This window comes from Odocoileus virginianus, chromosome 1 (assembly GCF_023699985.2).
Source record: "Odocoileus virginianus isolate 20LAN1187 ecotype Illinois chromosome 1, Ovbor_1.2, whole genome shotgun sequence".
In the NCBI taxonomy this organism is placed as follows: Eukaryota; Metazoa; Chordata; class Mammalia; order Artiodactyla; family Cervidae; genus Odocoileus; species Odocoileus virginianus.
In genome coordinates, this window is record NC_069674.1 from 51,096,611 (window position 1) to 51,124,525 (window position 27,915).

General features: G+C 50.3%; 1 protein-coding gene across 5 annotated transcripts in view; it reads left to right on the forward strand.

Annotated features, from left to right (window-relative positions):
- The window catches only part of ADCYAP1R1 (ADCYAP receptor type I), a 62,391-nt gene that overhangs the window by 26,231 nt on the left and 8,245 nt on the right, over window positions 1–27,915 (forward strand). For 2 of the 5 annotated variants that reach the window (XM_070468186.1, XM_070468189.1), the window contains exons 4-14: window positions 3,324–3,431; window positions 5,491–5,511; window positions 6,784–6,825; window positions 9,291–9,400; window positions 10,044–10,141; window positions 10,631–10,763; window positions 11,678–11,831; window positions 12,261–12,321; window positions 12,888–12,957; window positions 17,214–17,305; window positions 24,971–25,054. In XM_070468186.1, the coding sequence (XP_070324287.1) occupies window positions 3,324–3,431; window positions 5,491–5,511; window positions 6,784–6,825; window positions 9,291–9,400; window positions 10,044–10,141; window positions 10,631–10,763; window positions 11,678–11,831; window positions 12,261–12,321; window positions 12,888–12,957; window positions 17,214–17,305; window positions 24,971–25,054 (973 nt within the window). The remainder of the gene's footprint in view (window positions 1–3,323; window positions 3,432–5,490; window positions 5,512–6,783; window positions 6,826–9,290; window positions 9,401–10,043; window positions 10,142–10,630; window positions 10,764–11,677; window positions 11,832–12,260; window positions 12,322–12,887; window positions 12,958–17,213; window positions 17,306–24,970; window positions 25,055–27,915) is intronic. The other 3 variants (XM_070468203.1, XM_070468199.1, XM_070468197.1) reach the window with 2 other exon arrangements.

Genomic DNA, 27,915 nt, shown 5'->3' on the forward strand with positions numbered 1-27,915 from the left:
TCCAACTGGGACTGAGGCAGGAGATCAGGTTTTGTAGGAGATGCTCGGTTGAGTCTTGGACAGGCTGGGTGTGGATTGTCTTGGGCCTTTCAAGGTGGGGATATCCAGCAGGCACCTGGCTGTGACAGGCAGCCCTCAGGTTGTGCAGGAGACATGCTTGGGAGTTGGGTGTATAATTCTGTCAGGAAGCCCTTGAGCCTGGTTCAGTTCAGTTCAGTTCACTGATTTAGGCATGTCTGACTCTTTGCAACCCCGTGGACTGCAGCATGCCAGGCTTCCCTGTCCATCACCAACTCCCGGAGCTTTCTTAAACTCATGTCCATCAAGCTGGTGATGCCATCCAATCATCTCATCCTTTGTTGTCCCCTTCTCCTCCTGCCCTCAATCTTTCCCAGCATCAGGTCTTTTCTAATGAATCAGTTCTTCGCATCAGGTGGCCAAAGTATTGGAGCTTCAGCTTCAGTATCAGTTCTTCCAATGAATATTCAGGATTGATTTCCTTTAGGATGGACTGATTGGATCTCCTTGCAGTCCAAGGGACTCTCAAGAGTCTTCTCCAACACCACAGTTAAGAAGCATCAATTCTTTGGCACTCAGCTTTCTTTATGGTCTCTCATAAAGAATGAGAGACCCCACTCCAGTACTCTTGCTTGGAGAATCCCAGGGATGGCAGAGCCTGGTGGGCTGCCGTCTATGGGGTTGCACAGAGTTGGACACGACTGAAGCGACTTAGCATATCCATATATGACTACTGGAAAAAACATAGCTTTGACTATATAGACCTTTGTCTGTAATGTCTCTGCTTTTTAATATGCTGTCTAGGTTTGTCATAACTTTTCTTCCAAGAAGCAAGTGTCTTTTCATTTTACTTGCTCCTTGGAAGAAAAGCTTTGAGTCTGTTGATCTTGTCTAAGATGAGTGGAGCGAAGGGCCGGGGGCAGGACAGATGTGAGCCCCTGCACTCAGTCAGGTGGGGCCCAGTCAGTAAGGGCGATGAGGTCAGTAAGGTCAAGAGGCCTCCCAGTGGAGAGGAGGAATGCAGTCAGACCAGGGGTGAAGCATGAAGGGGAGGTGAGGACGGAGTGACAAGGAGTGCAGAAACAACACCAGGAGGTTGGTAGGGGCTGGAAGGAGAGTGGGCACAGGGGTAGGAGGATCTACTGAGTGCCCCAAATCTGAAAATCTAGCCTTCACACTTGACCTCTTCCTCCTCCTGGGCAGCTCACATGCCGTGAGTCACTGTCTTAACGATTCCTAAAGAGCTCTGAGTTTGTCCTTACTCCTCTCCATCCCTTGGTGCTCACCTGATCTGGGCATGCGTCCCCACCATGGTGGCCTCTGAGGGGGTCCCTGCATCCTATCCCTTTGTGCTCCTGGTCCTTTCATAGTCCGGGAGCTTGGTTGTGTAGGTCTCTATCTGGCTGACTCAGCTCTCCTCCCCAACCCCATCTGACCAGTTTGTGCTCCTCCTTCAGGTTCCTCCTTCATTTTCACTCAGTCTCTCTGCTCCAGGCCTGTCCTGAAATGCAGTGGGTGGCTGGGGCACGGGGTAGTGGTGGCAATGGAACATCCTCAGGCCAGCCAGTTCCTGCCTCTCCCTCCACCCAGGAGGTTGATCTGAAGCTGGACCTCACAGTGATGTGGAACCTGGGGGTGTGGAAGAGCTCGTGCAGGGTGCTGTGTGTGTGTGTGTGCTGCGTGTGTGTGCTCCATTTGTGCTCTGTATGTGTCTGTGCTCTATGTGTGTGTGCTCTGTGTGTGTCTGTGCTTTGTGTTTGTGAGTACTATCTGTGTGTGTGCTCTGTGTGTATGCTCTGTGTGAGTGTGTGTGCTCTATGTGAGTGTGTGTGCTCTGTGTGTGTGCTCTATGTGTATGTGCTCTATGTGTGTGTATGCTCTGTGTGTGCTCTGTGAGTGTGTGTGCTCTATGTGAGTGTATGCAGTCTGTGAGTGTGTGTGCTCTGTGTGTGTGTGCTCTATGTGACTGTGTGTGCTGTGTGTGTGCTCTGTGTGTGTGTATGCTCTCTGTGTGTGTGCTCTGTGTGAGTGTGTGTGCTCTGTGTGTGTGCTCTATGTGTGTGTATGCTCTGTGTGTGTGTGCTCTGTGAGTGTGTGTGCTCTATGTGAGTGTATGCAGTCTGTGAGTGTGTGTGCTCTGTGTGTGTGTATGCTCTCTGTGTGTGTGTGTGCTGTGTGTGTGTGCTGTGTGTGTGTGCTGTGTGTGCGTGCTCTGTGTGTGTGCTCTGTGTGTGTGTGTGCTGTGTGTGTGCGTGCTCTGTGTGTGTGCTGTGTGTGTGTGTGCTGTGTGTGCATGCTCTGTGTGTGTGCTCTGTGTGTGTGTATGCTGTCTGTGTGTGTGTGTGCTGTGTGTGTGTGTGCTGTGTGTGTGTGTGCTGTGTGTGTGTGTGCTGTGTGCACGCGCTCTGTGTGTGTGCTCTGTGTGTGTGTGTGTGCTGTCTGTGTGTGTGTGTGTGCTGTGTGTGTGTGCTCTGTGAGTGTGTGCATGTTCTGTGTGTGCTGTGTGCGTGTGCTCTGTGAGTGCTGTTGTGTGTGCTCTGTGAGTGTGTGCTCTGTGTATGTGTGTGTTCTGTGTGTGCATACTCTGTGCATCCATGCTCTGTGTGTGCTCTGTGAGTGTGTGTGCTGTGTGTGTGTGCATGCTCTGTGTGTGTGTGCTCTGTTTGTGCTCTGTGAGTGTTTGTGCTGTGTGTGTGTGTGCATGCTCTGTGTGTGTTCTCTGTGTGTGCTCTGTGAGTGTTTGTGCTGTGTGTGTGTGCATGCTCTGTGAGTGTTTGTGCTGTGTGTGTGCGCATGCTCTGTGTGTGTGTGTGTGCTCTGTGTATGCTCTGTGAGTGTGTGTACTGTGTGTGTGTGCATGCTCTGTGTGCTCTGTGTGCTCTGTGAGTGTGTGTGCTGTGTGTGTGTGCATGCTCTGTGTGTGTGTGCTCTGTGTGTGCTCTGTGAGTGTGTGTACTGTGTGTGTGTGCATGCTCTGTGTGTGTGTGCTGTGTGTGTGTGCTCTGTGAGTGTGTGTGCTGTGTGTGTGTGCATGCTCTGTGTGTGTGTGCTCTGTGTGTGCTCTGTGAGTGTGTGTGCTGTGTGTGTGTGCATGCTCTGTGTGTGTGTGCATGCTCTGTGTGCTCTGTGAGTGTGTGTGCTGTGTGTGTGTGCACGCTCTGTGTGTGTGTGCTCTGTGTGTGTGCTGTGTGTGTGTGTGTGTGTGTGCATGCTCTGTGTGTGTGTGCTCTGTGAATGTGTGTGCTCTGTGTGTGTGTGTGGGGGGACTACTGGATGCGCTCTCACCATGGTTTTCATCCCCACAGGTTGCCCTGGGATGTGGGACAACATCACGTGTTGGAAGCCCGCCCACGTGGGTGAGATGGTCCTCGTCAGTTGCCCTGAACTCTTCCGAATCTTCAACCCAGACCAAGGTGGGTTTCCCCCGGGCCTCTTCAGGCTGCACTCGGTCCAGCCTGTTCCCCCAAGTCAGACTCCAGGCGTTCTGGGGGACAAGCACCAAAGACGGGGGCACCCTGCGGGGAGGTGGTCCCCATTTCGGAGCCCTGAGCTGGTGAGAGGAAATCAGGGACCCCGTGCACAAAGGGACACAGAAGCACCCCTCACACACAGCAAGGCCCCGTAGAGGCACGTCATTGTGTGGGGCAAGGCTAGGTGCTCGGATGTGGGCTCCATCACATAACCCAGCTGAGGACCTTCAGCAGGGCAGTCACCCCTCTGTCCCCCCATTTCCTAGTCTATCAGATGGGAATGTGGAATGGTGACTGGGAGAATTTAAGTGGAAGTCCCTTAGCAGGACTGGGTGCAGCTTGATGGTCAGTTATAAGTGTGAGCTGATGTTATCACCATGATCACTCATACAGGGAGGCCCAGATGACTGCTCTCCATGGGGAGGGACCTGAGGGGAAAGGGTTCTGAGGGATCTCTCCTTTGGATGTGAGTCTGATGGGTTCTCCAGGCCTATTTCGGCCTTGGCAGAGACTCATTTGCCCCCCAAAGAAGGTTGGTGTCTGCTTTTAATGAACATTGACACTGGGAGGGGCCTGGAGCCAGACTGGGCCTCCACCCCGACTCTGTGGGTGTCCCAGGAAGCAGGGTGGCAAGCTGGGGGTCGCTGAGTTAGGCTGGGCAGAGGGAGATGGAGGGACTGGGCTCCAGGCAGGAGATGTACTGAGAACCACATGTGGACCACTGAGTCCTGGGTTGGGGCCTTGGTTTGAGGAAGGAGGGTAGGGACCCCTGCAGGGACAAGAGGGTCTGAGACACTTGTGTGGCCATGCATGAGTCCCTTGAGATCTGGTCCTCAGCTTCCTCCCTCACCTGCCTAAGGTCTCAGTGAGCATCCCTCTAGAAGTAGAGAGTCTCCAAGCTGCATTTCACTCCACTGTCCTCTAGCCCATGTGTCAGAGGCAGAGGCAAATGTTTTCACACCTGAAAGCCCAGCAACCTTGTTTCTGCCTGCAGGGGAGTCTGCTTGGAGGAGGTGGTGCAGGGAGATAGAGGCAGTGTGTTGTGGATGCCCGGCCCCATCTCTGGCTCCCCGCCCAGGACTAGAGAAGACAGGGTCTAGCTATGCTGCCCCCATCTCGCCTCCCCGACTTTCTGTTTGGGCCCGTTAGCCATACCACCCACCTCCAGAATCTCAATCCAGGCCAGTCCAGTTAAACTCTCCCATCCTGACAATGGCGTGAGGACTGGATGCAACCAAGAGTAGAACGGGAAGTGCTGAAAGGAGAGGCACAGTGTGAATGGTGGGACGTCAAGCGGGGTGGCAGCCCGGTGATTCAGCCCCGATTTCTAATTCATTCCTATAGAGACCAACTTAATCACTTCCTCCATTCACATACTCGTTTCATTCAGTCATTTATTTAAAGTTGACAGAACATCTACTCTGGGTCAGGTACCGTGGCAGGACTACTTTTCCACCGCACACAGAAAAGGTAAAATGAATCAGCAGTAAAATAAAATTTTCTTAAGATATGCTTTCTTTCAGATTCTATGCCTCCCTCTGGCAGTTGCACAATGAATGTGTTATTTACACCTGCCTCTTAATGGTTCATTAAGGCAGGGCCTTTTAGCATCTCCATTCACAAAGTTAGACTTGACTTAAATACTTAGAAAGCTGAGAACTGCAGTTTTCCTTTTATTTCCTGGTTCCCAGGGCTGAATCTCATCCTCATTGTAATAGTTGCTGCTTTGCAACTGTTGGAGATGCAGGAAGGCGATCTCGCTCCTCCTTTGGAATGCCTCTCTTTCTCAGTAACTGTGCCCTGTTTGTACAGGAATGGTCGAAGTCTCTAGTAGAACAGTAGAATCCCAGCTTGTAGTTCTCAGGCCTCTGGGGCCCCAGCACAGCCACTCTTCAGAGTCTGGGAGTGGGAAGGAGGAGGGCACCATCAGCAGGGCTCAGACAGCAGACTGACTTTAGCCAACCTTGCTCACCTCTGTGTTTTCTCTCTCGCTCTGTTTCAGTCTGGGAGACGGAAACCATCGGTAAGAGGAACCTTGGAGAGGACAGACTGCTGATCATCTGTCCATCTGTCCGTCTTCCCATCCAGCAGGAGCCCAGCTCTGACTATTAGGAGTGGGTGGGGGTGGAATGAGAGGTTCATTAGGGGCTGGGCTCATCCCTCCTTTCCTTGCCCAACTCCTTTGGCCATCTGGAGGCTGGGGAGACACAGGGAGATGGAAAGATGCAGCCCTTCCTTGGTCTCAGGGTGCTCGTGGGCTTGTTTGAGAAGATGGGACTCACCTATAGAGGGCTCAGCAAGCAAGGGCATCTGTGTGCTTTGGCATGAGCTTCTGTACACATAAAGGCCTGACTGTGTGTGTGAGCCCATGCCAATACTGACATCCCCAGGGCCATGGAGTTGGAATGCTTGGCAGGCTCCGGAGCAGAAGCGACCTAACCAGGTGACATGCAGGCAAACTAATGATGGTGTCAGGGAAGTCTTCCTGGAGGAGGTGACATGTCAGTTGGACCTTGAAAACAGAATTTTGAAAAGGAGAGGGAAATGGGAGTTCATTGCTAGCAGAGGATTCAGCCTAAAAAAAGGTGGAGGTGGAAATAAAGAATTGGGAGAGAAAGAGAAAAATATGTCTGAGGAGGAAATCTTTGGAGTTTTGGGGTTCCTTTGATGGGAGCAGTTTGTGGGCTGAGATGGAGGGTTGAACACCAAACGAAAAACCCAAGCTTGGGACCCATATTGCTATTTTTTGTCCTTTTTCCTAAAAAGAGCTGGTTAATGAGCTTTTTTTTTTTTTTTTTACAAAACAGAAATAGACTCAGATACAGAAAACAAACTTATGATTATCAAAGAGGATAGCGGAGGTGGAGGTAGATAGAGGTAACTTAGGAGTTGTCCACAAACATATATGCACTGTTTTATACAAGTTAGACAAACAACAAGGACAGACAAAAGAGAAAAGGTCAGTTACCCTCTTCCAGTCCTCTCTCACTCCAGAGGTCCTCCCCTCCTCCCGACAATGTCTCATTTCCATACCCTGTCGTCCAGTGGGGAGAACTCAGTCATGAGCCACCATTAGCATCATAGAAACACAAAGCAAATGGGATGGCCCTGGAAGGTGCAGTGTGTATGTGGCTGCTATGTGCGATGCTTCCTCTTGGCCGAGACCCCAGCTCCCCCAGCCCCCCATCTCTAGACCAGGGGCAGGCTTGACCTTCCAGGAAGCAGAGTAAGGAGTGGATAGCCCTGGCAAGCTGATGGTCAGGTGTCCTGACTCATGCCCACGTCTGTTTTGCAGGAGAGTTCGGTTTTGCAGACAGTAAATCCTTGGATCTCTCAGGTAAGAGATGAACTGATTTTGACCATGGGCTGGCTGGAGGGAGGTCATCTAACCTGTAAGGTCACAGGGAGGTGAGCTTGGGGACCGCCTTCCAGGATGGGCTATGCCTCTCTGTGGCTCTGTGATCTTCGTTAGCTCACTTTCCTTCTCTGATGAAGTTGTGGATTTTCTCCATGGGAATTTGCATGCAAGTGCTCAGACAGAACACTGTGCATATAATTTCAGGGAAGGACAGATCTCAGTAAAAGAACTCCTTTGATGGAATTTAAATGGCCCGTGATAGCTTGGAGCTCCCACAAGTAGAACAGTGGTTCTCATACTTTGTGATCACAGTCACCTGTGTGCTAAGTCACTTCAGTCATGTCTGACTCTTTGTGGCCCTGTGGACTGTAGCCCACTAGGCTCTTCTGTCCATGGGATTCTCCAGGCAGGAATATTGGAAAGGGTTGCCATTCCCTTCTCCAGCACAGTCACCTATTGGGCTTGTTAAAACAGATTCCTGGACCTCGCCCCCGGAGTCTCTGATAGAGCAGTCTGAGTGGGGCCTGAAAGTGTGCATTTTGGCCAGTCTCCCTGGTGATGCTAATGGGCCCGTCTAGGGAGGGCACCCACTTTGAGAACCTCTGCCCTAAGATTCTGTGCTTCTATGAAGTTGCTGGAGCAAAACAGCCTAGTGAAGTAGGCGCAGCCACTGGAGGGTGTTGGCAGTCTGGAGAGTACTCCATCTTCCGGAGATTTCTATCAGAACAATAGACTAGCAGATTCATGGAATAGTTCTAAACAAAAAGGTTTATACTTTTCTGAGCCCACACTATATTTTGAAAAGGGTAAGAAGGAAAATAAAAGAAAGGAAATGGCTTGTATCTCCAGGATACTTTTTTTAAAAAAATGTTTTTCAGTGCAGCTTCCCTTTCCTCTTCCCACCACCCTGATGTGGGCAGAGCAGAGAGGAGACCCAGGGAAGGGAAGGGCTTGGCCACTGCCATGGTCCCCTTGGACGTGCAGACTTTCTGAAAGAAACGTTCAGAGGGACTTGGAAGGAGGTTGCCAGCAGCAGCCTGAAACAGATTTGCTGGAAGCAAAAACCATTTGGCATTAAACTGTGGGACAGAAGTGACCTCGTCTCCCTGGGCCTGCTAGACGTCCTCCTTGTGCTGGGTCACATACGACTCAGAATCTGAGCTGCAGTAAGAGACTAGTCTCCCCGCTTTGGGCAGAGCTCTCTTTATGGCAGGATCACTCACCCTCTGCTGCTTCCCAAAGCCCCAGGAAGTGCATTTCTGACTCTTGGTTGAAAAGAACTGGCCTTGGATCTTCCAACTCAATCAGCAGGACATGAAGTTGGAAAAGTGTTGGAGTCGCCTGTGTTGGCTGCTGCCCTTGTCCCTGTCCAAGTTCCCCACAGATGGCCTTGGCCTCTGAGCAGGGGTTCTTCCAGCAGCATGGATGCTGGAGCCCCTTTTATGCAGATGTCTCTTGTTTATGATTTCCTGGTCCCTGAATCCTGTGAAAGGAAGAGCCACCCCCAGGTGTCCTAATACACCAGGTAAACTCCCAGGAAGCCAGTCGGGGACGAGGGGTCAGCCTGGGGCCACACTCAGGGGCTGGGCTGGAGGCAGAGGGGACTGCTGCCTTTTCCCCTCCCCTAGACATCGTGGTTCACCCTTAGACAGTCAGGAGCAGAGAGGATAAAATGAGTAATCATTAAAGGCTAAAAGGCCCCAGGCAGGGTGAAAACCAGACTGGACTCCACTCTGCAGCCAACAAATGACTCCTGCCTCCTCTGGTGTCCTACAAAATGGCCTTTAAAGTCAAGCTAAAGAAAATGAAAGTACATTAGTGATAGGAAACAGACCTCTAAACTTGAAAAGGCAGAAGTCTTTTTTTTTTTTTTTAACCTGAATATGTATCTTAATAAGATCTGATGCTAGGTTAATGGAGGTCTGGTCCTTGTTAATTAAGCAAGCCATGTGCCCCCTGGATACTGTCGAAGCTGCTGGAAGGCCCAGAACTCCTGGTGAAAGCCTCACCTGGAGCTTCTCCAGATATGACGAGAGCTCCTGCCACACCACTACCCCAGGTGATTCCTGGGCCAGGAACTCTGGGCCTGGAATCTGCATCTGTGATCCCAGATCATTCTTGTGCTATTCCAGGGCCTCCAGGAGAGGGTCAGGCCTTTTCCTAGAGGGAAGGAGGCTGGATTCATCCTGGCTCAGTCCTCTCACTCCTTGTTTAGAGATCAGCTTTCATTGGACCCCCCTGCATCCCACATTCTTAGTATAAAGGCTAAGCAGTTATTATTTTCACTCAGACACTGAAAGATCTCATGAACCTGCAGCTGCCATGCTTCTCAGATGGACATGTGGATTTCCAGGAATTTCTACTTAAAGAGTAATAGGCCATTAAGAATTTTAGACCCCTCTTACATCATTTCTGTGCCTCACCATGTTTTTGTTCTGCTGCAGACATGAGGGTGGTGAGCCGGAATTGCACGGAGGAGGGATGGTCAGAGCCATTCCCTCATTATTTCGATGCCTGTGGGTTTGAGGAGTACGAGTCTGAGACCGGGGACCAGGTGAGTATCTGTTGCCCTCCTAAAGGTGGAGGGATGGGCCCGAGGAGGCAGGTGGAAGCACGTGCCCCCCAGGGGCCCTGACTCCTGATGAAACTGCAGGAACTCGAGTCCCCAGGCAGCATTCATGAGTGCCAGCTATGTAGCCAGATGCATGCAGGGCAGGACTTTCACTCACTCATTCTAGGCTGAGAAACAACTGTCTTGCTGCCTGAGCTCCTCCGGCCCCCACCGCGTGTCCACCATCTCCCTGGTGGCTTTTCCAGGACACCTGCCTTTCTGTGGTCCAGCCGTTGTAGGGTTAACGCGGAGCTCAGCAGGGGCCCCACTGGATCCTTCTCCAGGCTAAAGGCTGGCTCCGTTCTGGCTGGTCAGTGCTCCTGCACTCTACCAGCATGTAGCTTCTGCGCAGTGGAGATGGACAGAAGGAGGAGGTGGCTCAGTGGGAATGGGCTTGGGGAGCCTGGGGTGGTGGAGGAGCTGATGGGGAAGGGAAGGAGAGGTGATCAACTAGAGAAGAGGGGAAGGAGGAGCTGGGTAGCATGCTCAGAGGTGGGCAGGCCTGGCCGGGGAGACTTGGTGCCATCCCAAGGGGGCCGGGGGCAGGCCCCACATGGAGCCCTGCATGTCTTGTGCTCTGCTCCAGGATTACTACTACCTGTCGGTGAAGGCCCTGTACACAGTTGGCTACAGCACGTCCCTCGTCACCCTCACGACCGCCATGGTTATCCTGTGTCGTTTCCGGTGAGATTCCCGACAGCCTTCAAGTGATAGCTGCCCACTCCAGCACAGAGCCCTTGCTCTGCGCCTCCCACCCCCGACTCCTGCCATGGATGTCAGCCCTGGAGGTCTCTTGGAAGGCGTTTCCCCCACCCCTACGAGAAGAGATAGGAAACTTGACCCCAGAGAGGACAACTGACTTGTCCAGGGCCACACACAGCAAGGCAGACCGTGGGCAGTAGACCTATGCCTCTCGCTTTATCTTCCTGGTCTAGGTGGAGAGAGGTCACAGGAGGGAGCAGTATGACCTCCCTCCCTCACTGGAGGAAGCAGGTGGTGGGGAGTCTGGGAGTGAGTGAGGGTTTAGAGAGCTGGGAAGAAGGGGTGGTCTAGGTGGACAGCCCCCTTGAGACAAAGCTGTGGAGTCAGCCCGAAGCAGACCCCAGCATGGAGGGTGGAAGGCTGTGGGGTTCCTGACCTCAAGGCGTCTGTCTTCCCCGCCTGTGGGTGTAGGAAGCTGCACTGCACCCGCAACTTCATCCACATGAACCTCTTCGTGTCGTTTATGCTGAGGGCCATCTCCGTCTTCATCAAAGACTGGATCCTGTACGCTGAGCAGGACAGCAATCACTGTTTTCTCTCCACTGTGAGTGCGCTGAGCCCTGCCACGATTAGTCCTCCCTGCAGTGCCCCGCTGTCCAGGTGTTTTCCTGCAGGTTGAGGTGTTGGCCCCCGTGAACACAGAAACCCAGGGATGACTGTGAGGTTACTAGCAGCCTGTGAGACCCCAGCTTGACATCACTTCTTGTTCCTTAGCTTGTGGGTGTACTTGGCAGAGCAGTTGAGGCAGGTCAGGTGGAGATGTCAAGTCCCACTTGACTAAGGAGGGAACTTGGCTCAGAGAGAGGACTGGCTTGGTCAATGGTGCTTTGGCCCAAGACGGAGCCAAGGGGCTGATTGACTGGGGTTCCCTCCATACCACCTACCCAGTTCTGATAGCTTTGGAAGTAAGCAGAAAAGACAGGCTTTGAGGGGGGCAGGATGAGAGAACAGCCCAGAGCACAACGCCTTGGCCTGAAAGGGCACACTTGGAGGCAAGTGTCTTATGAGCCTTCTGGGAGGGCCAAGGCTACCCTATTTACCTATGTGATATCTGAACCCTTTATTGTACCAAGGAGGCTCCTTCAGTATCCTCTTTATTCTCCTCATCTATGGGGGCTGGGGAAGAGGCAGAAAGTGGGGCTGGGGAAGGGGCAGAAACTGGGGCAGAGTGAGCCTGGCGAGAAGAGAGGGTTCTGTGTGCACCCCTTGACCCCACCCCATCCCCATCCTTTTCTTACATATGCAGAGCTGCCTCCATGGGTAGCTTTGATTCAGACTCAGGATGCTGCAGTTTTATATTCTGAATCCAAGGATGTTGAGTCTTTCAGACCCGTGGGATGTTTAAGCCGGAGATGCCTAAGCTAAGGGCCCTCAGGATTCCCCCTGGTCCTGCTGGGCTGGATTTTCAAGGTTCGATGGGGACTTGCGCCCCCCTCCTCTTCCCCACTCGCCCTGCAGGTGGAATGCAAGGCCGTGATGGTTTTTTTCCACTACTGCGTCGTATCCAACTACTTCTGGCTGTTCATCGAGGGCCTGTATCTCTTCACCCTACTGGTGGAGACCTTCTTCCCTGAGAGGAGATATTTCTACTGGTACATCATCATTGGCTGGGGTAGGTCTCTGATTGTGGCCTGGACAGGTTCAGGCCCCATGACCAGGATGTCCTTCGTCCCGCCATCCGGGGGTATCGGTCAGAGGAGGGAAGCAGAGGGAGGTGCTGCCCTGCCTCACAGCTATGGCATACTGCTGGATCTTGGATACTTTCTTGCTCTTCTCCGTGTAGAGAGCGTACCGGCTGAGGGAGGGGATATGCTCAGGGAGGCAAGGTAGCCCAGGGTCTGAGGGAGACATGGAGCCCCAGAAGGCCTGGGTATGAGGGACAGTTAGGGTCCCCTGACACCAGGTCTGAGAGGGAGATATGCCCCATGGACCAGAACCCCATGTCTGAGGGTCCATTGGCCCCCAGAAGCCCCAGGTCTGAGGGGGATACTGGGCCTATTAGTTTTCCTGTTATCATGGGGCTCCTTTCCTTTCTGTGCAGGGACGCCGACGGTGTGTGTGTCCGTGTGGGCTATGCTGAGGCTCTACTTCGACGACACAGGGTGAATACATGCTCAAAGCCAGAGCCGGGGCCCCAGGCAGCCTGTCATTAACGCCCTGAACTTCATGTTGACTGTCTCAGACAAACCATCCGACGCCGGGCCTGGCTACACCACCAGCCCTGGGCACTGACTATGCCCTGAACCCACTGTGGCTGGACCCACCTTGCCACATCTCAACTGGGGCCCAGCGAGGGAGTGCACAAGGTTTCAGGGCCCTGTTCTTCCTCTGGGCTCCGCTCTGAGTGACTGCTCTCCTTTCAGGGAGGAGGGGAGGAACATTGAGGCTGAGATAGCATCCCCAAGAACCTGAGGTCTCAAGGGGGAATGTGGCCCTTGCCCAGGAGCCCATCGGTGCCCTGACTGCTGGGCTCTAATCGCTGCCTTGATAGTGGAGCAGAAGAGAGGACCAAAGCACTGGGAGCAGGATTGGGCTTGGGGGTACAGTCCCTCAGCGCTCCTTTCAGCCAGCCCCCCTTCAGAGCCACAGGGGGGGATGTGCCACCCTGTTGTCTTGCAGGCCTCCCCGCTCCCAAGCATCATCTCTCTTCTTTCTGCCTGTCTCACAGCTGCTGGGATATGAATGACAACACGGCTCTGTGGTGGGTGATCAAAGGCCCTGTAGTTGGCTCCATAATGGTGAGTATGCTTGGGACAAGAAGCAGGAGAGAGACAGAGGTCTGGGCTGAAAGGTCCGGGGGAGGAGAAATAAAGTGGTCACCACGCAAACCAACCTTCTTTATCACAGCTGCGTTATATTCTGCAATATGGATGTACAAGTTTTTTAGCTATTCCACTAGTGTTGGACATTTGTCTTTATTCCATTTTACCTCATTATGAAAGATGCTGCCATGAAGAGTTCTGTGCATAGTTTTGAGAATGTGTGAATATTTCTTTAGAATTAATCCCTAGAAGTAGAATTGCCAGGTCAAAATGGGTATACCATATCATTTTCTGCACTTGTAGTTTCAATCATTTAAATTTTTGCACAGCTTTGTGGGAGATAATGTAGCTCATTATTTTAATTTCTCCACATTGCTTGTGCAGCAAAGCAATTTTTTAATACATTTATTGACAATTTGCTTTTTTTCTGGTTACTATCTGTTTATTTCTTTGCTCATTTTTTCTAGCCCAGTTGTTATCTTTCTTATTGTTTGATACTTACTTACTGCTTCATTTGTTACATGTATTGTGTTTGATACATCTTACTGCTTCATTTGTTACACATATTGTAGATATAATTCCAGCATTGCATGGTTTATACAGTCAGAGCATCAGGTTTTTCATCATGAATTCTGAGGCTTATTTCTTGTTTCTGGAAGTCTTTCCCAACCTGAGAATACAAAAGTATTCTTAATTGTTTTATAACAATTTTACAAATTGGATTATTATATGTATGATGGGCTTCCCTGGTGGCTCAGATGGTAAAGAATCTGCCTGCCAATGCTGGAGACCTGGGTTTGATTCCTAGGTTGGTAAGATCCCCTGGAGGAGGACACAGCAACCCACTCCAGTATTCTTGCCTGGAGAATTCCATGGACAGAGGAGCCTGGTGGACTATAGTCCATGGGGTCACAAAGAGTCAGACACAACTGAGTCACTAACATTTCCACTTTCTTTACATGTATATCTTTAATCTGTCTGAAATTTTATTTCTCTGATTTGAAATGATATCTAATCTTATCAAGTTGTTTTTTTTCCCCAATGGATAGACATTCCACCCTCTAAATATTGTTATTAAATAGATCATCCTTTCTCCATTATATAGAACTGCAACTTTATTATAAACACTCAATGTACTCTACTTGTGTTTAGCTCCAGGGTACCTACTCCATGTTACTAATCTATGCAGCTGTTCTTGTGGCGAGTACCCCATAGTGCTGGTTACCATAATCTGGCAGCATGTTTTGATATCTGCTGTGGCTAATATTCCTTTCCTTATTTTTTCCCTCCAAAATTTTCTTGCACATTTACTTTTTCACATGGACTTGCACATTTGTCAAGTTGAAGGAAAAAGACTGGTTGAGATTTTTTATAGGAACACCACTGAATTTATAAGCAAATTTGGAGGAGAAGTGGTTTTCTTAAAATACTGAATCTTCCTTTCCAAGAATATGGCATGATTCTCTATTTATTTAGTCTTTCTTACAGAGTCATTTTGTATAGTGTTTTTTAAGTTGTCTTGGTAAGTTTACCTTTATGGTGTCTTTCAGTTTGTGCTCGTATGTAGGAATTATTCTTTTGTTGTATTTTCTAGTGGGTGTATTCGTGCTGGTGTTTAGGGAACCTATTAGTTTTTGTGTATTTTTTCCTTTCTTGGTTACCTTTGAAGCTCTTTTATTGGTTCTTATCCCTTTTCAGTTGATTCTCATGGAAAATTATATAACCTATAAATGAAAATATTTTTTATCCTTCATTTCCAATATGCATACTGTTTATTCCTTGGTTGTGTTGAGGGTGATGTTTGCTACACTTTTGGGCGGCTGCTCTTCACTGAATTAGGAAAGTTCCTATTTCTGACTTGTTTCAGTGTGTATTTTTTAAAATAAGGAATAGATGTCAACTTTTATCAAATGTGTTTTGGAGACATTAATTGCTCATTCCTTTAGTGATGAACACTGATTATATTCCAGTTTATTTTCATGATGAACAATGCTGCTGTGGATATATTTGTGCATACCATTGAGTATGTATGAATGTGTCTTTAGAATATATCTCCAAGAGTAGAATTTCTGGGACAAAGGATATATACATTTAATATTTTCATGGACATCAAATTGCCCTCCACATGTGGAGTATAAAAGTGCTCATTTCTCATGTTTTCATTGGTGTTTCGATTACTGAACTGTTCACCAATCTTATGGGGATAAAGATAGATCATTGTTTTAACCTGTTAATGTAACAAATATTGGGCTTCCCTGGTGGCTAAGTGGTAAGGAATCTGCCTCCAATGCAGGAGATGTGAGTTCGATCCCTGAGTTGGGAAGATCCCCTGGAGAAGGAAATGGCAACCCACTCCAGTATTCTTGTCTGGGAAATTCCATGGACAGAGGAGCCTGGCAGGCTCCATTGGATGACAAAGAGTCAGACATGACTTAGTGAATAAACAGCAACAACAAATGTTACTGGATTTTTTTTTCACTCTTGGCATAAAACCTTTATGGCCCTGATCTGTTTGTCCTTTTAATGCACTACTAAATTTTTTGTTTGTTAATATTCAGTTTATAGCTTTTGCATTATTCTTTGTAAGTTCTCTGGTTTTAGACATGTGTCTGATCATGTGTGTGAATATGGTTTCTGTCCTTGTCTGGGTTTTGTAGCAGGGTTTTGTTCACCTCATAGGTAATTTGGTAGGTTTTCTTTTTATTTCCTTTTAAATAATGATGTAGCATGTAAATTCTATCTTCCCTAAAGGTCTTATGAAACTGGCTGGTCAAATGATCTGGGCTGGTGCCTTTTAATACACGCATCTTTGATTACTTTTTAAATTTTTCCTGAGGTCATTGTGCTATTCTGATTTCTATATCTTGATTTGACTTGATTAATTTATATTTTACCGTGTTATCTGACCTTTTTCCTTGTGATGATTCAAAATACTCTATACATCTGTTGTCTTGTCCTCTTTCTCATCCTTCAATTTGTTTAATTGCATTTTTCTCCCTTTGGAGGGACTAATGTATGCAGTTAGCAGTATTGACTGTGCTAAATTCCAAGTACTGATTAGATGCTGAGCATGTAGTAGAAGGCAAAACTGACAGAAGCTGCCCTCCAGGAAGGCCCTTTATCATTCTGCTTGATCTGTGAAAGCAAAACAAAACCAAAAATTTTATATTTATTGATTATCTACTTTTTTTCCTATTTCTTTAATGAATTTTTATCTTTAACTTCCTTCTTTAAAGGAAATAGAAATTAAACTTGTGGTACTCTTTCCCTAAATTTTGATTTGAATGCTTAATTATTTTATCTTCAATATTTCTTGTCTTTTAATAAGTTAGTGTTGGTCTCTACCTTTTTTCCTTGAGCCCTGCTTCACTTCAGCCAGGCGTTACTGTATAGTCCCCATTGTTAAGTTCGTGTTAGTCACTAGCCATGTCCGACTCTCCGCAATCCCTTGGACTGTAGCCCGCCAGGCTCTTCTGTCCATGGGGATTTTCCAGGCAAGGATACTGGAGTGAGTTGCCATTCCTTTCTCCAGGGGATCTTCGCAACCCAGAGATTGAACCCAGGTCTCCCACATTCCTTACAGGCAGATTCTTTACCATCTGAGCCACCAGGGAAGCCATCGTCTCTATTTATTTACTCCCCGCCTTGTCTTTATTTACTCCCCTCCCTCCTGCTCTCTCACCATCCACACAGCTTCCTACTTTGTTTAGAGAGCTTTTGTCCCTGACCTTTGTCCAAAGGTAAATGCTATTGCTATTCAAAGGCAGTCCTTTAATCAATAATCCTTATTGTTCTCCTTTCTGGTTCTCCGTATTCAGTGACTCTGAACTTGGAGTTTCTCCAGAGGACAGCTCTCACCTCTGCAATAGCCTCTTCTCTGTTTTGCACTGTCGTTTTTCCATCACCCTGACGCTGTTTGTTCCGTCTTTTCCAGAAATTGCTCGCTTTTCTGGCTCACTCATGACAGTTTTTGCTATTTCTCAGTACTCTCATGGAATTCTTTTTATCCCTCTCTTCTGTGGTTTCAGTGACATGGAGGGAGGCTGGGGAGGTGAATGAGTGTTCTCATGCTGACATCTTATGTGTACTTACAATGCTGCCATTATAAGTCTAGATGGGATCTTGACTGAGGGGAAGAGGGCCTTGTTGAGGGAATAACAGCCAGTGTAGTGGCAGGGGTGTGCAAAGTCTTTGCTCAGAACCATTTTCACTGCTTTTTCTTTGCTTCTCAGGTTAACTTTGTGCTCTTCATTGGCATCATTGTCATCCTTGTGCAGAAACTTCAGTCTCCGGACATGGGAGGCAACGAGTCCAGCATCTACTTGTAAGTACCACTGGGTGAATGCCTTGGTTAAATTCCAACAGCTGGGTGGGCCCTGCACTCAGGACACAGGAGGAGAAGGCCTGGGCATTGCTAATTGGGTACCCTAGCATGGGCATTGGCAGGACTTCTTTTGGATTAAAGTGACTTGAAAATATAGTTGCCCATCTATCCTTCAACCAACCCAGGAGCCCCTAATCCTCATAGTGATAACATGGAAATGAGAGAGAAAAAGATGGACAGATCCTGTGTCTTGCTAGGAAAATCAAGATGGAAAAGGCAGATTCTTTAAGGTAGTTAGGGTGGGTCTTGGTGGATTAGAAATTGGAGTTGTTTTGGGGGGTCTTGGTTCTCAAGGGAGCTCATGACTGCTGCTGGATGCAGTGTTGCCTGAAGTCCCCATTCCCAGCCCAGTGGGTACAAGTTGCTCAGTCCCCACTAGTGAGTGAGTTGGGCAGACAGTCTCCCTGGTCTGGGTACTGGAAGAGAAATTCTCTTTGCACTTTTTCTCGGGGCAGCTCTACTTCCAGGTCTGGTCATCTTCCTGCAACTGCCTCCTTCCTGGGCAGAGGAACAGCTGACATGTTTGGGATTGATGGTGTTCGGGGGCAACCACTTACCGCTGAGTGTAGGGTTTCTCCACTTCCACGGTTTCTTTCCTCACAGTGTCTCTGCAGCCAGGTCCCTCACAGCTTATCCCTGCTAGCTCTGTCCCACCCCTCTCCCAGCCCTCCACCTAGGCTGAATCCGACCAAGCATCTTCCATCTCACCCTTCTTGCCTTGTAACCATGACCAGCTTGGTGTGTGGGCTGTGGGGGCACTTCTGATGCTGGGGAGGCAGTTTGGTCCCCTGTGGTTGGCTGGAAGGGCCAGAGAGGGGCAGACTGAGAACAGTCTGTGCAGTGGAAGCCCCTGTGTTGCTTCCTCAGTTTGAGAAGAGAGCAGGCTAGAAGGAACTTCATCAGAGACCCCAACCGGGGTTCAGAACCTCGATGGCTGCCCAGAGGACAAGTGGGACAGCCCAGAGACTCCAACAGAGGCTCCCCCCACCCAGCCATTCTCCTGGAGAGAAGGAGAGGCAGGAGTGCTTGGGAACCAGCCCCGGACCCTTCTCTCAGCCTCCTTGAGACTTCCCTGGGTCAGTGGGGCTTGTCCTTGGTCCCTACAGTCAGTCTGGGACCTCTTCCATGGCAGCCCTTCCCTGGGAGTGGGGATCAGTGCAGGGCCTGGCTCGGTCAGGCTTGTTTTCCCTGCATGTAGGATAATTACACTGACCGCTACTTCCTCTCCTTTTTCTGGCTATCCATTCATTGTCTTTTATTTTTTCATGTTATTGTGAACATTTACCAACCTTTGCTTATATGTGTGTGTTATGTAGTAAAAAATTGTTCATCCACATAAAGTCCCCTGCACTGAGGGGCTGCGGGGGCCAGCTCTCTGCAGATAACTGACCTGGAAGGATCATTCCTGCCCTCGTCTCCTGGAGTCACAGAACAGGGCCCTGCTGCTCCCCCTACCTTCTTGTCCAGCGTCAGAAACCACGTCCTTGTGTCTGACCTGTTTCTCCCACTTGAGGGTGGTTTTGCTCCAGCATTAGCAGTTAGTTATCTCAAATGTCCTCTGAAGCTGGCAGGTAGCTAAGTCAGCGTCATCTCTCCTTTGAGCTCTAAGCAACCTTGGCTCCCCTCCTTGCCTCCCTGCCTCCTTGATTCCTAGTAGGATCTGTTTCTTCTTCTGAGGTCCCTGGGACTTGTCCTCCTGGGGCTCCCCTAGCTTCCTCTCTGTCTGTGCGGGGCCACACAGGGACTCAGCTGCAGCCTGAGTAAGGACACTCTGCTGACCCCAGAACATTCTTTACCCAGGGTTTTGAAGGTGTATTGTAGACTGGGAGCCGTGGAGTCCCATAAGACCTTCCGAATGCATAGATCAGAACAGTCTATAATTAACACAGGGTTTATACACTTAAGTACAAATGCTTAAAGAACCAGCTGCAAGCATACCTCATTTTATTGTGCCTCACTTTACTGTGCTTCACAGATACTGCCTTTATTACAGATTAAAGGCCTGTGGCAACCTGGGTCTGTGTTGAACAAGTCTGTCGGCCCCATCTTTCTAATAACATTTTCTTACTTGGTGTCTCTGTGTTATATTTTGGTAATGCTCGCAATAATTGAAGCTTTTTTAAAAATTGTATTTGTTGTGGTGATCATTGATCTTTGTTACTGCTGTGACTCACGGAAGGTTCAGATCATTAGTGTTTTTTAGCAATAAGGTGTTTTTAAATTAAGGGATGTACATTTTCTTAGACATTTTGCTACTGCACACTTAACAGGCTATAGGATAATGTAAACATAACCTTTATATGCACTGGGAAGCCACAAATTGATGTGACTTTATTGCAATATTCGCTTTATTGCGGTGGTCTGAACTGAACCCGCAATATCTCAGGGGTATGCTTATAGTTGGTTTGCTCTTATTGTGTCAAAAATCCCCATGAAACTTCAGCAAATTCTTAAAAATTTTTTTTTAGAGAAATCTAAGCTTGAGCTCATCTCAAGCCCTAAAGATTAAACCTCAGGAGGATGTGGTCTGTAAGCCAGGTGGGATGGCTGACATAGGACAAGGGGAATCAGTTTTAAGTGCAGCTGCATGTTTGAGTGTTGCCAGGGTCAAGGAGACTCTATTTGTGAATGTAAGGGGTAATCAAAGCGGCCATGCTGCCAAGAATGGTGGAACATTTAAAGACACTTGCTATTCATTTAATGCCCACAGACACCCAGTAAATCTGGATTAAATATAATCCCCATTTTACAACTGAGGGAACTAGTTATCAATGAAGTGGGATGAATCCAATGGGAAAGAATGAAGCCGTAGCTACAGTGCAGGCAGGCAGGCCCTTGACTCCGAGCTTGCTTCCACCATCATTCCTCCACTCAAGGAATTTATAGGCAAGATGATAATATTAAACAAGACTTTCTGGAAGAAAAGCCCCCAGTGGGTTCCAGCCTTGTACAAAACTGCCCTACCTGGAGTGCTTTGAGCTGGAAGGTGTCTTCTGCGGGGTGGGGAGAGGAGGGGACAATGGGGGAATTCAGAAAGGGGCAGGATGTGATGGGAGAGGGAGATTTCAGAACTGTGTCTGAATCCCCTTGGTCCCCAGAGTTATGTGTTGGGCTGAGATCCTTTCAGATCTGCCCACAACAATTTTCTGGCTTTTCCCTCTGTTCCCAGAACAAATTTAAACCTGGGAGTCCCGAACCAAGAGCACCTCCTGCCCATGCCCACAAACCCACACTCACTCTTTTTCCTGTAGGTTTGTTCCAGCTGCTCAGATGATGACGTTTGCCCTCCTCTGGAGACCAAGATGGGGCTCCAGACCCAGCTCAGAGGACCTGTTGGGGGCTGGGGTTCCTGCAGGGGGCAGCAGCCCTGAACCACCTCCACTCCCACTGGCTGCTGGGAGAAGGAGTGGCTGGGCTCAGAACTTGGGCAGTGGCCAGGCATGGAGTGTAGGTCTGGGTCCAGGTTAAGCCTGTACTTAGGCTCAATGAGGTTTGAGGACAGGGGTTAGGGCTCAGCCCCATTCTGGGGTCAGGGTTAGCCTTCCTTTTCTTGGGACCAGAGTTTACCTCTGTGAGAAGCTGACTGGCTCAGAAAAAGGAGGGTGAGGTTTCTGTGCTGAGAGCATCTCAGGCCTGTCTCTGCGGGGAGCTGGCTTTATTCCCAGCGGTCTCCCCATTGCAGATGGGCATTGGAGCCGCCTCTTGAGCCTGGGTCAGGGAGGGAAACCTCATCTTTATTCCCCTCAGGGACCCCACAGAGCAGAGCTCCATGGCCCCTTGGGGTAAGGGAAGGAGAACAGACTCTGTGATGTAGTACATAGCTCAGCAGGGCTGTGACCTGCCCAGTTTCGGAGGCACAACATTCGCCTCTGAAGACAGACTCTTCCCTGTCTAGGCAGAAATGCAGCCAGAAAGCTCTTAGTTCAGGAACTCAGCCCACAGCCTGAGGCTCCCAGTTCACATGGGGCTCTGTCTTCTCCTTCCAAAACACCCTCTCCCCATCCTCTGGCTAGGAGTACCCTATCCTAACAACTCCTGTTCAGTTCAGTTCAGTTCAGTTCAGTCGCTCAGTCATGTCCGACTCTTTGCAACCCTATGAATCTCAGCATGCCAGGCCTCCCTGTCCATCACCAACTCCCAGAGTTTACTTAAACTCATGTCCATCGAGTCGGTGATGCCATCCAGCCATCTCATCTTCTGTCATCCCCTTCTCCTCCTGTCCCCAATCCCTCCCAGCATCAGAGTCTTTTCCAATGAGTCAACTCTTCGCATGAAGTGGCCAAAGTACTGGAGTTTCAGCTTCAGCATCAGTCCTTCCAGTGAACACCCAGGATTTACTCTAGTATGGACTGGTTGTATCTCCTTGCAGTCCAAGTTGGAGTCTTCTCCAACACCACAGTCCTGTTATGGATTGTCAGTAGGGAATGGTTGCCCCCATTTTGCAGGTGGAGAAACTGAGGTCCAGAGAAGGAAAGTGGCAACACCTAAGATCAGCAAGTCAGTGGCCAAACAAATCCTTGTTGAGCTCAGGTCCCCAAGCCACAGGTTAGGCACGAGGCACAGGGGGATGACAGGTCCTCAGTGGTGGGGGGAACGAGGGAGGGCAGGGAAACTCCAAGATCTGCTGAGTTGGGCTTCTGGTTGGAATGTCAGTGTGGTGGGGAGTGCTTCTCTGGGGATTGGGCCAGGCTTTGAGGGGGCACAGCATCTTAGCAGCAGGAGGGACCCTATGGAGAATGTTCACTTCAGGTCCCGACATTCTGTGGGCCTGCTGTGTGTCTAGCGTTATGCTGACCAGTAGGATCAGTAGGATGAGATAGACAAGGGTCCTGCCTACAAAAGGTTCCCCAGAAGGGGTTTCTGTCTAATATCTGGGGGCTACAGTCCAGGCAGCCTTACATACAAAAGGCAGTACAACATGTGTGGAGTTTATTTAGCTTGAGACCAAATCAAGGTCAGAAGAAACCATGTGCTACATCCCTGAGTTATAGATGGCAGTGCTTGACCTTTCTGCAGACACCCAGCAAAGCTGAGGCAGAACCAGGCCTGGGAGCCAGGGCTCCCTGACCTCCAGATGTGGGTGTCAGCCTTGCACCCGCTGTAGGGGTCTGCTGCCTTCTGATTCAGGCCGACAATGCTGCTCTCTATGCCGCCTCCACCTGGTATCCTTGTCTGAGTTGCTTATCCTCCCTTGGATCCAAATCAGAACTGAGCTGATCAGCCCACCTAGGTTAATCTCTTACTCTTGATTGAATTTCTTTTCTTTTCTTTTTTCACTAATTGTAGTGACTTTTCAGCGATTTGGACATTTTTCTCATGCCTGTCTCTGGCTTTTCCGCCACCCTCTTTCCTTTCAGTTTCTTTTCATTGGATCCTTTTGAACAGTCACTGGAGGTTTGGGGGAAGGAGGGTGTTTGAGAAGAAGATCCTTTAACTTCATCCCTTCTCCCGGGAGCTCTCCCAGGCATCAGGTGTCCCCTTTGATCCACCCTCCCTGCCTCTGCTGTAGAGACACACATCTTTACTGGGGTGTGATTTCCCAGCTTACTTGTTGCTAAATAGCCTTTAGCAACATTTGAAGAAATCAGAGGGCCTATATCTACTGTATGCAGGGCCCAGAAAGAATAGGGACAACTTGGAAACTCAAGGAAAAGAGGTCTCGGAGGAGAACAGCTGAAGCTTTAGAGTTCGAGGTGAGAGTTTAAGCCTGGTGTGTATGAAGTGACCTGTGAGGTTTGGGCTCTCAGGCTCCCTGACTCTGATTTTTGTGGCTCACCTAGACCAAGGTTGAGGGGTGAGGCCACTTGCCGTAGGAGAGAGGAGGCAATGTTTCAATCTGGGCAAGGTAGAGAATAAACTTAAAGACTAGAATGGCTTCCATTTCTGAATATCCAATTAAGCTCTTTTAATTATTGAGAAAAACATACTTATGTGTCCATCTGTCTCTTTGTACATGAAACAGACCTTTGATATTCACTGAGGCACATGAAGAAACTTCTCAGATACGTGACTTCCTCACAACAGTGTTCTTTAACTTTGATTTGCAGGGGGATCGCCTAAGGATTTTGTTGAAATGCAGATTCTGAGGCAGTAGGTCTGAAACTCTGAATTTCTGCATTTCTAAGAAGTTCTCAGGTGGTACTGATGCTTGGTCTGGATAACAGAGCCTCATACCATCCCTCATCTGTAGAAGGATCTAGTAGCACCCACCTCAGAATCTGGCCTGAAGTGAAAGATGTTGTTAATTAAAGGAGAACCACACATCTGACTGAGGCTAGGATGCTGGGTGGACCTCAGCTTGCCTCATCTATGACGTGTGTGATTCAGATGTCCACCTCAGCAAAACGATGTGTGAGGGACCTTCAGACTTACTCTTACAGAGCTGGGATCACACACTCCAAATCCATGAATGCCAAAGGCCTGGGCTCTTTGGGCGTATCTGTTCTCATTTGCATCAGACCCCCGCAGGTCTGTCAGTTCACCAGCAGCTACTAGGAGCTCTGCCTCACGGTGCCTGACGAGGGTGTGTGAAATGGGCCTCTCCTTTGCAGTCTGACAAGATGACACAGATCTTACTCCATCTCTGACGTGTTTGGCAGGGATGGGGAAAGAAAATGGGTTGTGCCAGCCCCGGGATAAGCAGGACTGAGAGGGGCTAGAAGAGATGGAAGTTGAGCCTCTCTGAGGAAATGACTCTGAGGAGACAGAGGTCTGTGTCTCCCCCGGGGACAGGTAGAGCTGGACAGGCATCCTGGGACCACCTGTGGAAGGCTCCTCAAGGTGACTCGCTTCTGCAGTCAGTGGAGCAGAGCCCGAAGGGTGTCCCCTCAGCCCTCAGTCCCTGCCCGTTGAATTTTTATGAAGAAGTCTAGCCAGCGCTGTGCAGTAGAACCCTCAGCAGTGTTGGCAATGCATCCAATCTGGGAACCACTACCCACCTGTGGCTGTTGACCTGCTGCGGTGTGACTGAGGCCACTCAGAAATTGGATTTTTCATTTCATTTCAACTTACATGGTGTATGTGTAGTATTTATCACATGCATCTGCTCCATCCATCCTACCTCTTCTCCACTTAGGCCCACACTGAGGTGCTCAGGGTTCGGTCAGAGGAAGGTGCTGGCAGAAGAGGGAGAGGGTGGGGGGATGACCAGTGGATGTTCCAGTTTTCACAAGCAAGCCCACAACTGGCCTGATTCCAGCGGTTTCCAGCTGCCCCTCTTGCCATGGGATATCTGGCAAGGCCATGCCCCGAGCCTGGAGCTAACTCTGGAGACCACTCCTGGTCCCGTGTTGAGACCCAGCCAGGCCCCACTTTTAAACACAAGTTCTCCCGTGAATCCCACCACCACCTTTTGGTTTCCCAGTGTGAGTGCTCACGTACGCCTGTGTCTGTGTGCACACGTGTATATGTAGGGGTGTGTGTATTTCTATGTCCAGAGCTGACCGCATCTCAGCCCTCAGCTTCCTCCATGTGACGCCCCCCCTCCGTCTCTATACCCCGAGCCGCTCCACCCTTCCCATGAACCATGTTGCTCTAAGTTCCCACCTCAGTTTCTCATAGCCCAATGCCCCCAGCTGACAGAAATGCTGATCTTGTCACACCCAGCAGCTGCGTGCAGAAATGCTACTGCAAGCCACAGCGGGCTCAGCAGCACTCTTGCAAGATGTCAGAACTGTCCACCATTACTCTGTAAGTGTGCGTGGCGTGGCTGTGGCCGGGTGTGCTGGATGGGAGGGGGACGCATGCTGCTGCCTCCTCCACCTGGAGCTCCTGTCTGCCTAGGCTGGAGGAGAGTGGGGAGCGAGCCTGTGCCTCCAGCCCTGAGCCCTTGCCCGGCTGTTGCATGTTGACATCTGTGCGTCTTGTGAGTTCTCTGCAACCCTGTGGCCTGGGGTGTGAGGGGAGGTGGCGGGGATGGGGCTGTGGATGTCGTGGGAGCAGCTGGGGTGCAGCTGGTTCTGAGGAGGAAGCAGCTTGGAAGCCTCTGCCGATGCTGCTTCGACTCGTGGTCTTCCTCCAACCCCCCACTTCTCTGGGTTCTCAGCCTTTGCAGCTGTCAGATTATTTCTGAGAGCCTTGAGCTTGAATTCACTTAGACTGTCCTCTTGCGGGGGGCGGGACCCTCACCCAGGCACCTCACTCACACTTGGCATGCTGAGTGACTTACTCCCCACACAAGCCTTTGAGATGGGTACTTGTATTATCCTCTGTTTACAGATGAGGAAACTGAAGCACAGAGGTGAAATGACTCACTCAAGGCCAGTAGTTGGCAGGACGAGGAATTGAACCCAGGGAGTCCTAAGCACTCGACCCCAAGGCATCTCTAGCTGGAGCTTCAGCCCCTGTTTGGAACGCCCTTTAAGTGGGGGATCCCACTGTCATTTGGGTGTCTCCGGCTATAGGAAGTCCTCCCTTGTGTTTCTTAGGCCTCTTCTGCCCATCGATGCCTTCTTGGGGCAGGAGGACAGAGGCTAAGGGCCTGTGTCACTGTCTCTCTGGCTTAATCAGATCATAGGGTGATTCTGTGACTCTCCAAGGAGGGGTTCTAAGGTTCAAACCTTATGTCCCCATTCCAAAGCCTCTGGTCCCCACTCTGAAGGACAGAGGTCCTCAAACTCTGAGACCCAGTGCCTTCCTCATCCACCTCCACTGCTGCATCTATCAGAAGGAGTCATTGGGATGCCTGGGTCCCTGGCAGAAGCCCCTCATTCTTTCTGGGCCTTCGCAGAGCTGCAGGGGAGGGAGGGCAGGGCCCTTGGGTTGCACTCTGGGATGCTAGGGGCTGGGAAGTGCCCGAAGGCTTGTTTCTCACATACTGAACCCGTCCCATCCACTGCCATGACAAATGCTGGAGAGGGTTGGCCTTTTGATTTCCAGGGCTTTCCTGGTGGCTCAGATGGTAAAGGATTTGCCTGCAGTGCGGGAGACCCAGGTTCAGTTTCTGTATCAGCAAGTCCCCCTGGAGAACAGAATGGCAACCCACTCCAGTATTCTTGCCTGGAGAATCTCATGGACAGAGGAGCCTGGCGGGCTACAGTCCATGGGGGTCACAAGAGTCAGATATGACTGAGCAACTAACACTTTCACTTGTCACACTGCACAGACAGATCCCTGGAAACAGACCCATTTGGGGAGAGGAGAAAGGAGGCCAGCTGCCTTCCCTCCTCAACTCCTTCAACTAAGCTGCTCTTTAAAGTAACCTCTTTAGTCAGGGTCACAGAGGGGCCCTCGAGATGTCCATGCTCCTGTGTTTCCAGACCGCTTTGCTTTTCATTCTTCAGCCAACACTCCCTGCTGTCCTCTGGGGCGAGGCTCTGGGTGCCTGGAGACATGTGGGACCCGGGCTCTCAGGTCATGCCCAGTGTCCAGGGCTCTGAGGTGTATCATCCCAGGCCTGTGTGGTTGTACCTCCATGGACGCACACTTTCTGAGCACGGGCCCCATGCCTGGCAGGCGCTGGCCAGAGTAGATGACAGATAAGTGAAGCACCACCCCTGCCGTCAAGGAGCCACTTCTGAGAGAGGACAGAGAGAGGAGAGGGGAGGTGAGAGGCTAGGGCACTCCGAGACCACAGCTGGGCTCTGAGTGGGGTCCTGTTGGCCCCCACTCTGGTCCAGGCACCCCCAGGTCCTGCAGAACCGGCCACCTGTGAGCATGTGGAAAATTGGTGGGTGCTGGGCCGTCGAGGGGCTTTTATCCAGGACTGAGCCGTGATCCGCCTGGAGGTCCCCCAGGCTGCTCCTCCTCCTTTCTTAGTGTACCTCCCCTCCGCTTCTCTCTCTCTTTCCTTCCCCATCCTTTCCCTCTGAGTAGGTGTCACTCAGACTCTGTAGACTGCTTCTTCTGAAAATCTGGAGCCCTTACATTCAGTGGAATAGTCTCTCCCAGAAAGGCTGGGGTCGGGAAGAGGGAGGGCACCTGGTGTAACTGCCCCAGATTGAAGGGCTGCCCCCATCTCCTGCTGCCCACCTCATGGACTGACCTCTGCCAGGAGAGGGGGAGGCTGAAGCTCAGAGGGCCCCAGGAGGCAGACTGCACCTGCAGGATGGGGCTGGCTCTTCCAGGAGGTCCAAAGAGAACCAGTCTGCTGGGGTGGGTGGAGATGAGGTCCCCCTCTTGGAGACCCTCTGAGTGCCCCCCTGCCCTGAGCAGGACCCACAGGAGTACATGTCACCATGCCTCCTCTTGATGTTTTCCCATGGCTTCTGCACCCCACCCTCTCAGACCACAGTGCCATCCCACTGGGCCCAGGAGCCAGATGCAGTCAGAGGAACCTAGGAGAGCTGGCCACAGGCGGGTAGTGACATTCCTAGGGCCGTTTCTCTCTTCCCTGTTCCACTCTCACCCCTACAGAAAGCTTTCTTCACAACCTCTGACTCAGTTTCCCAGGTGTCAGGTTCCTCCTGCTAGATGGTGGTTGTTTACGTTCAGAGTCAGTAAATCCTTCCTAGCATCCCTCCCATGAATCTCCCTCTGTGCTCTGCCCGCCGGGCCCATATCCTCCCAGTGGTCAGCACCTCCCCACCACTCTCCATGAGTATCCCTGGCTA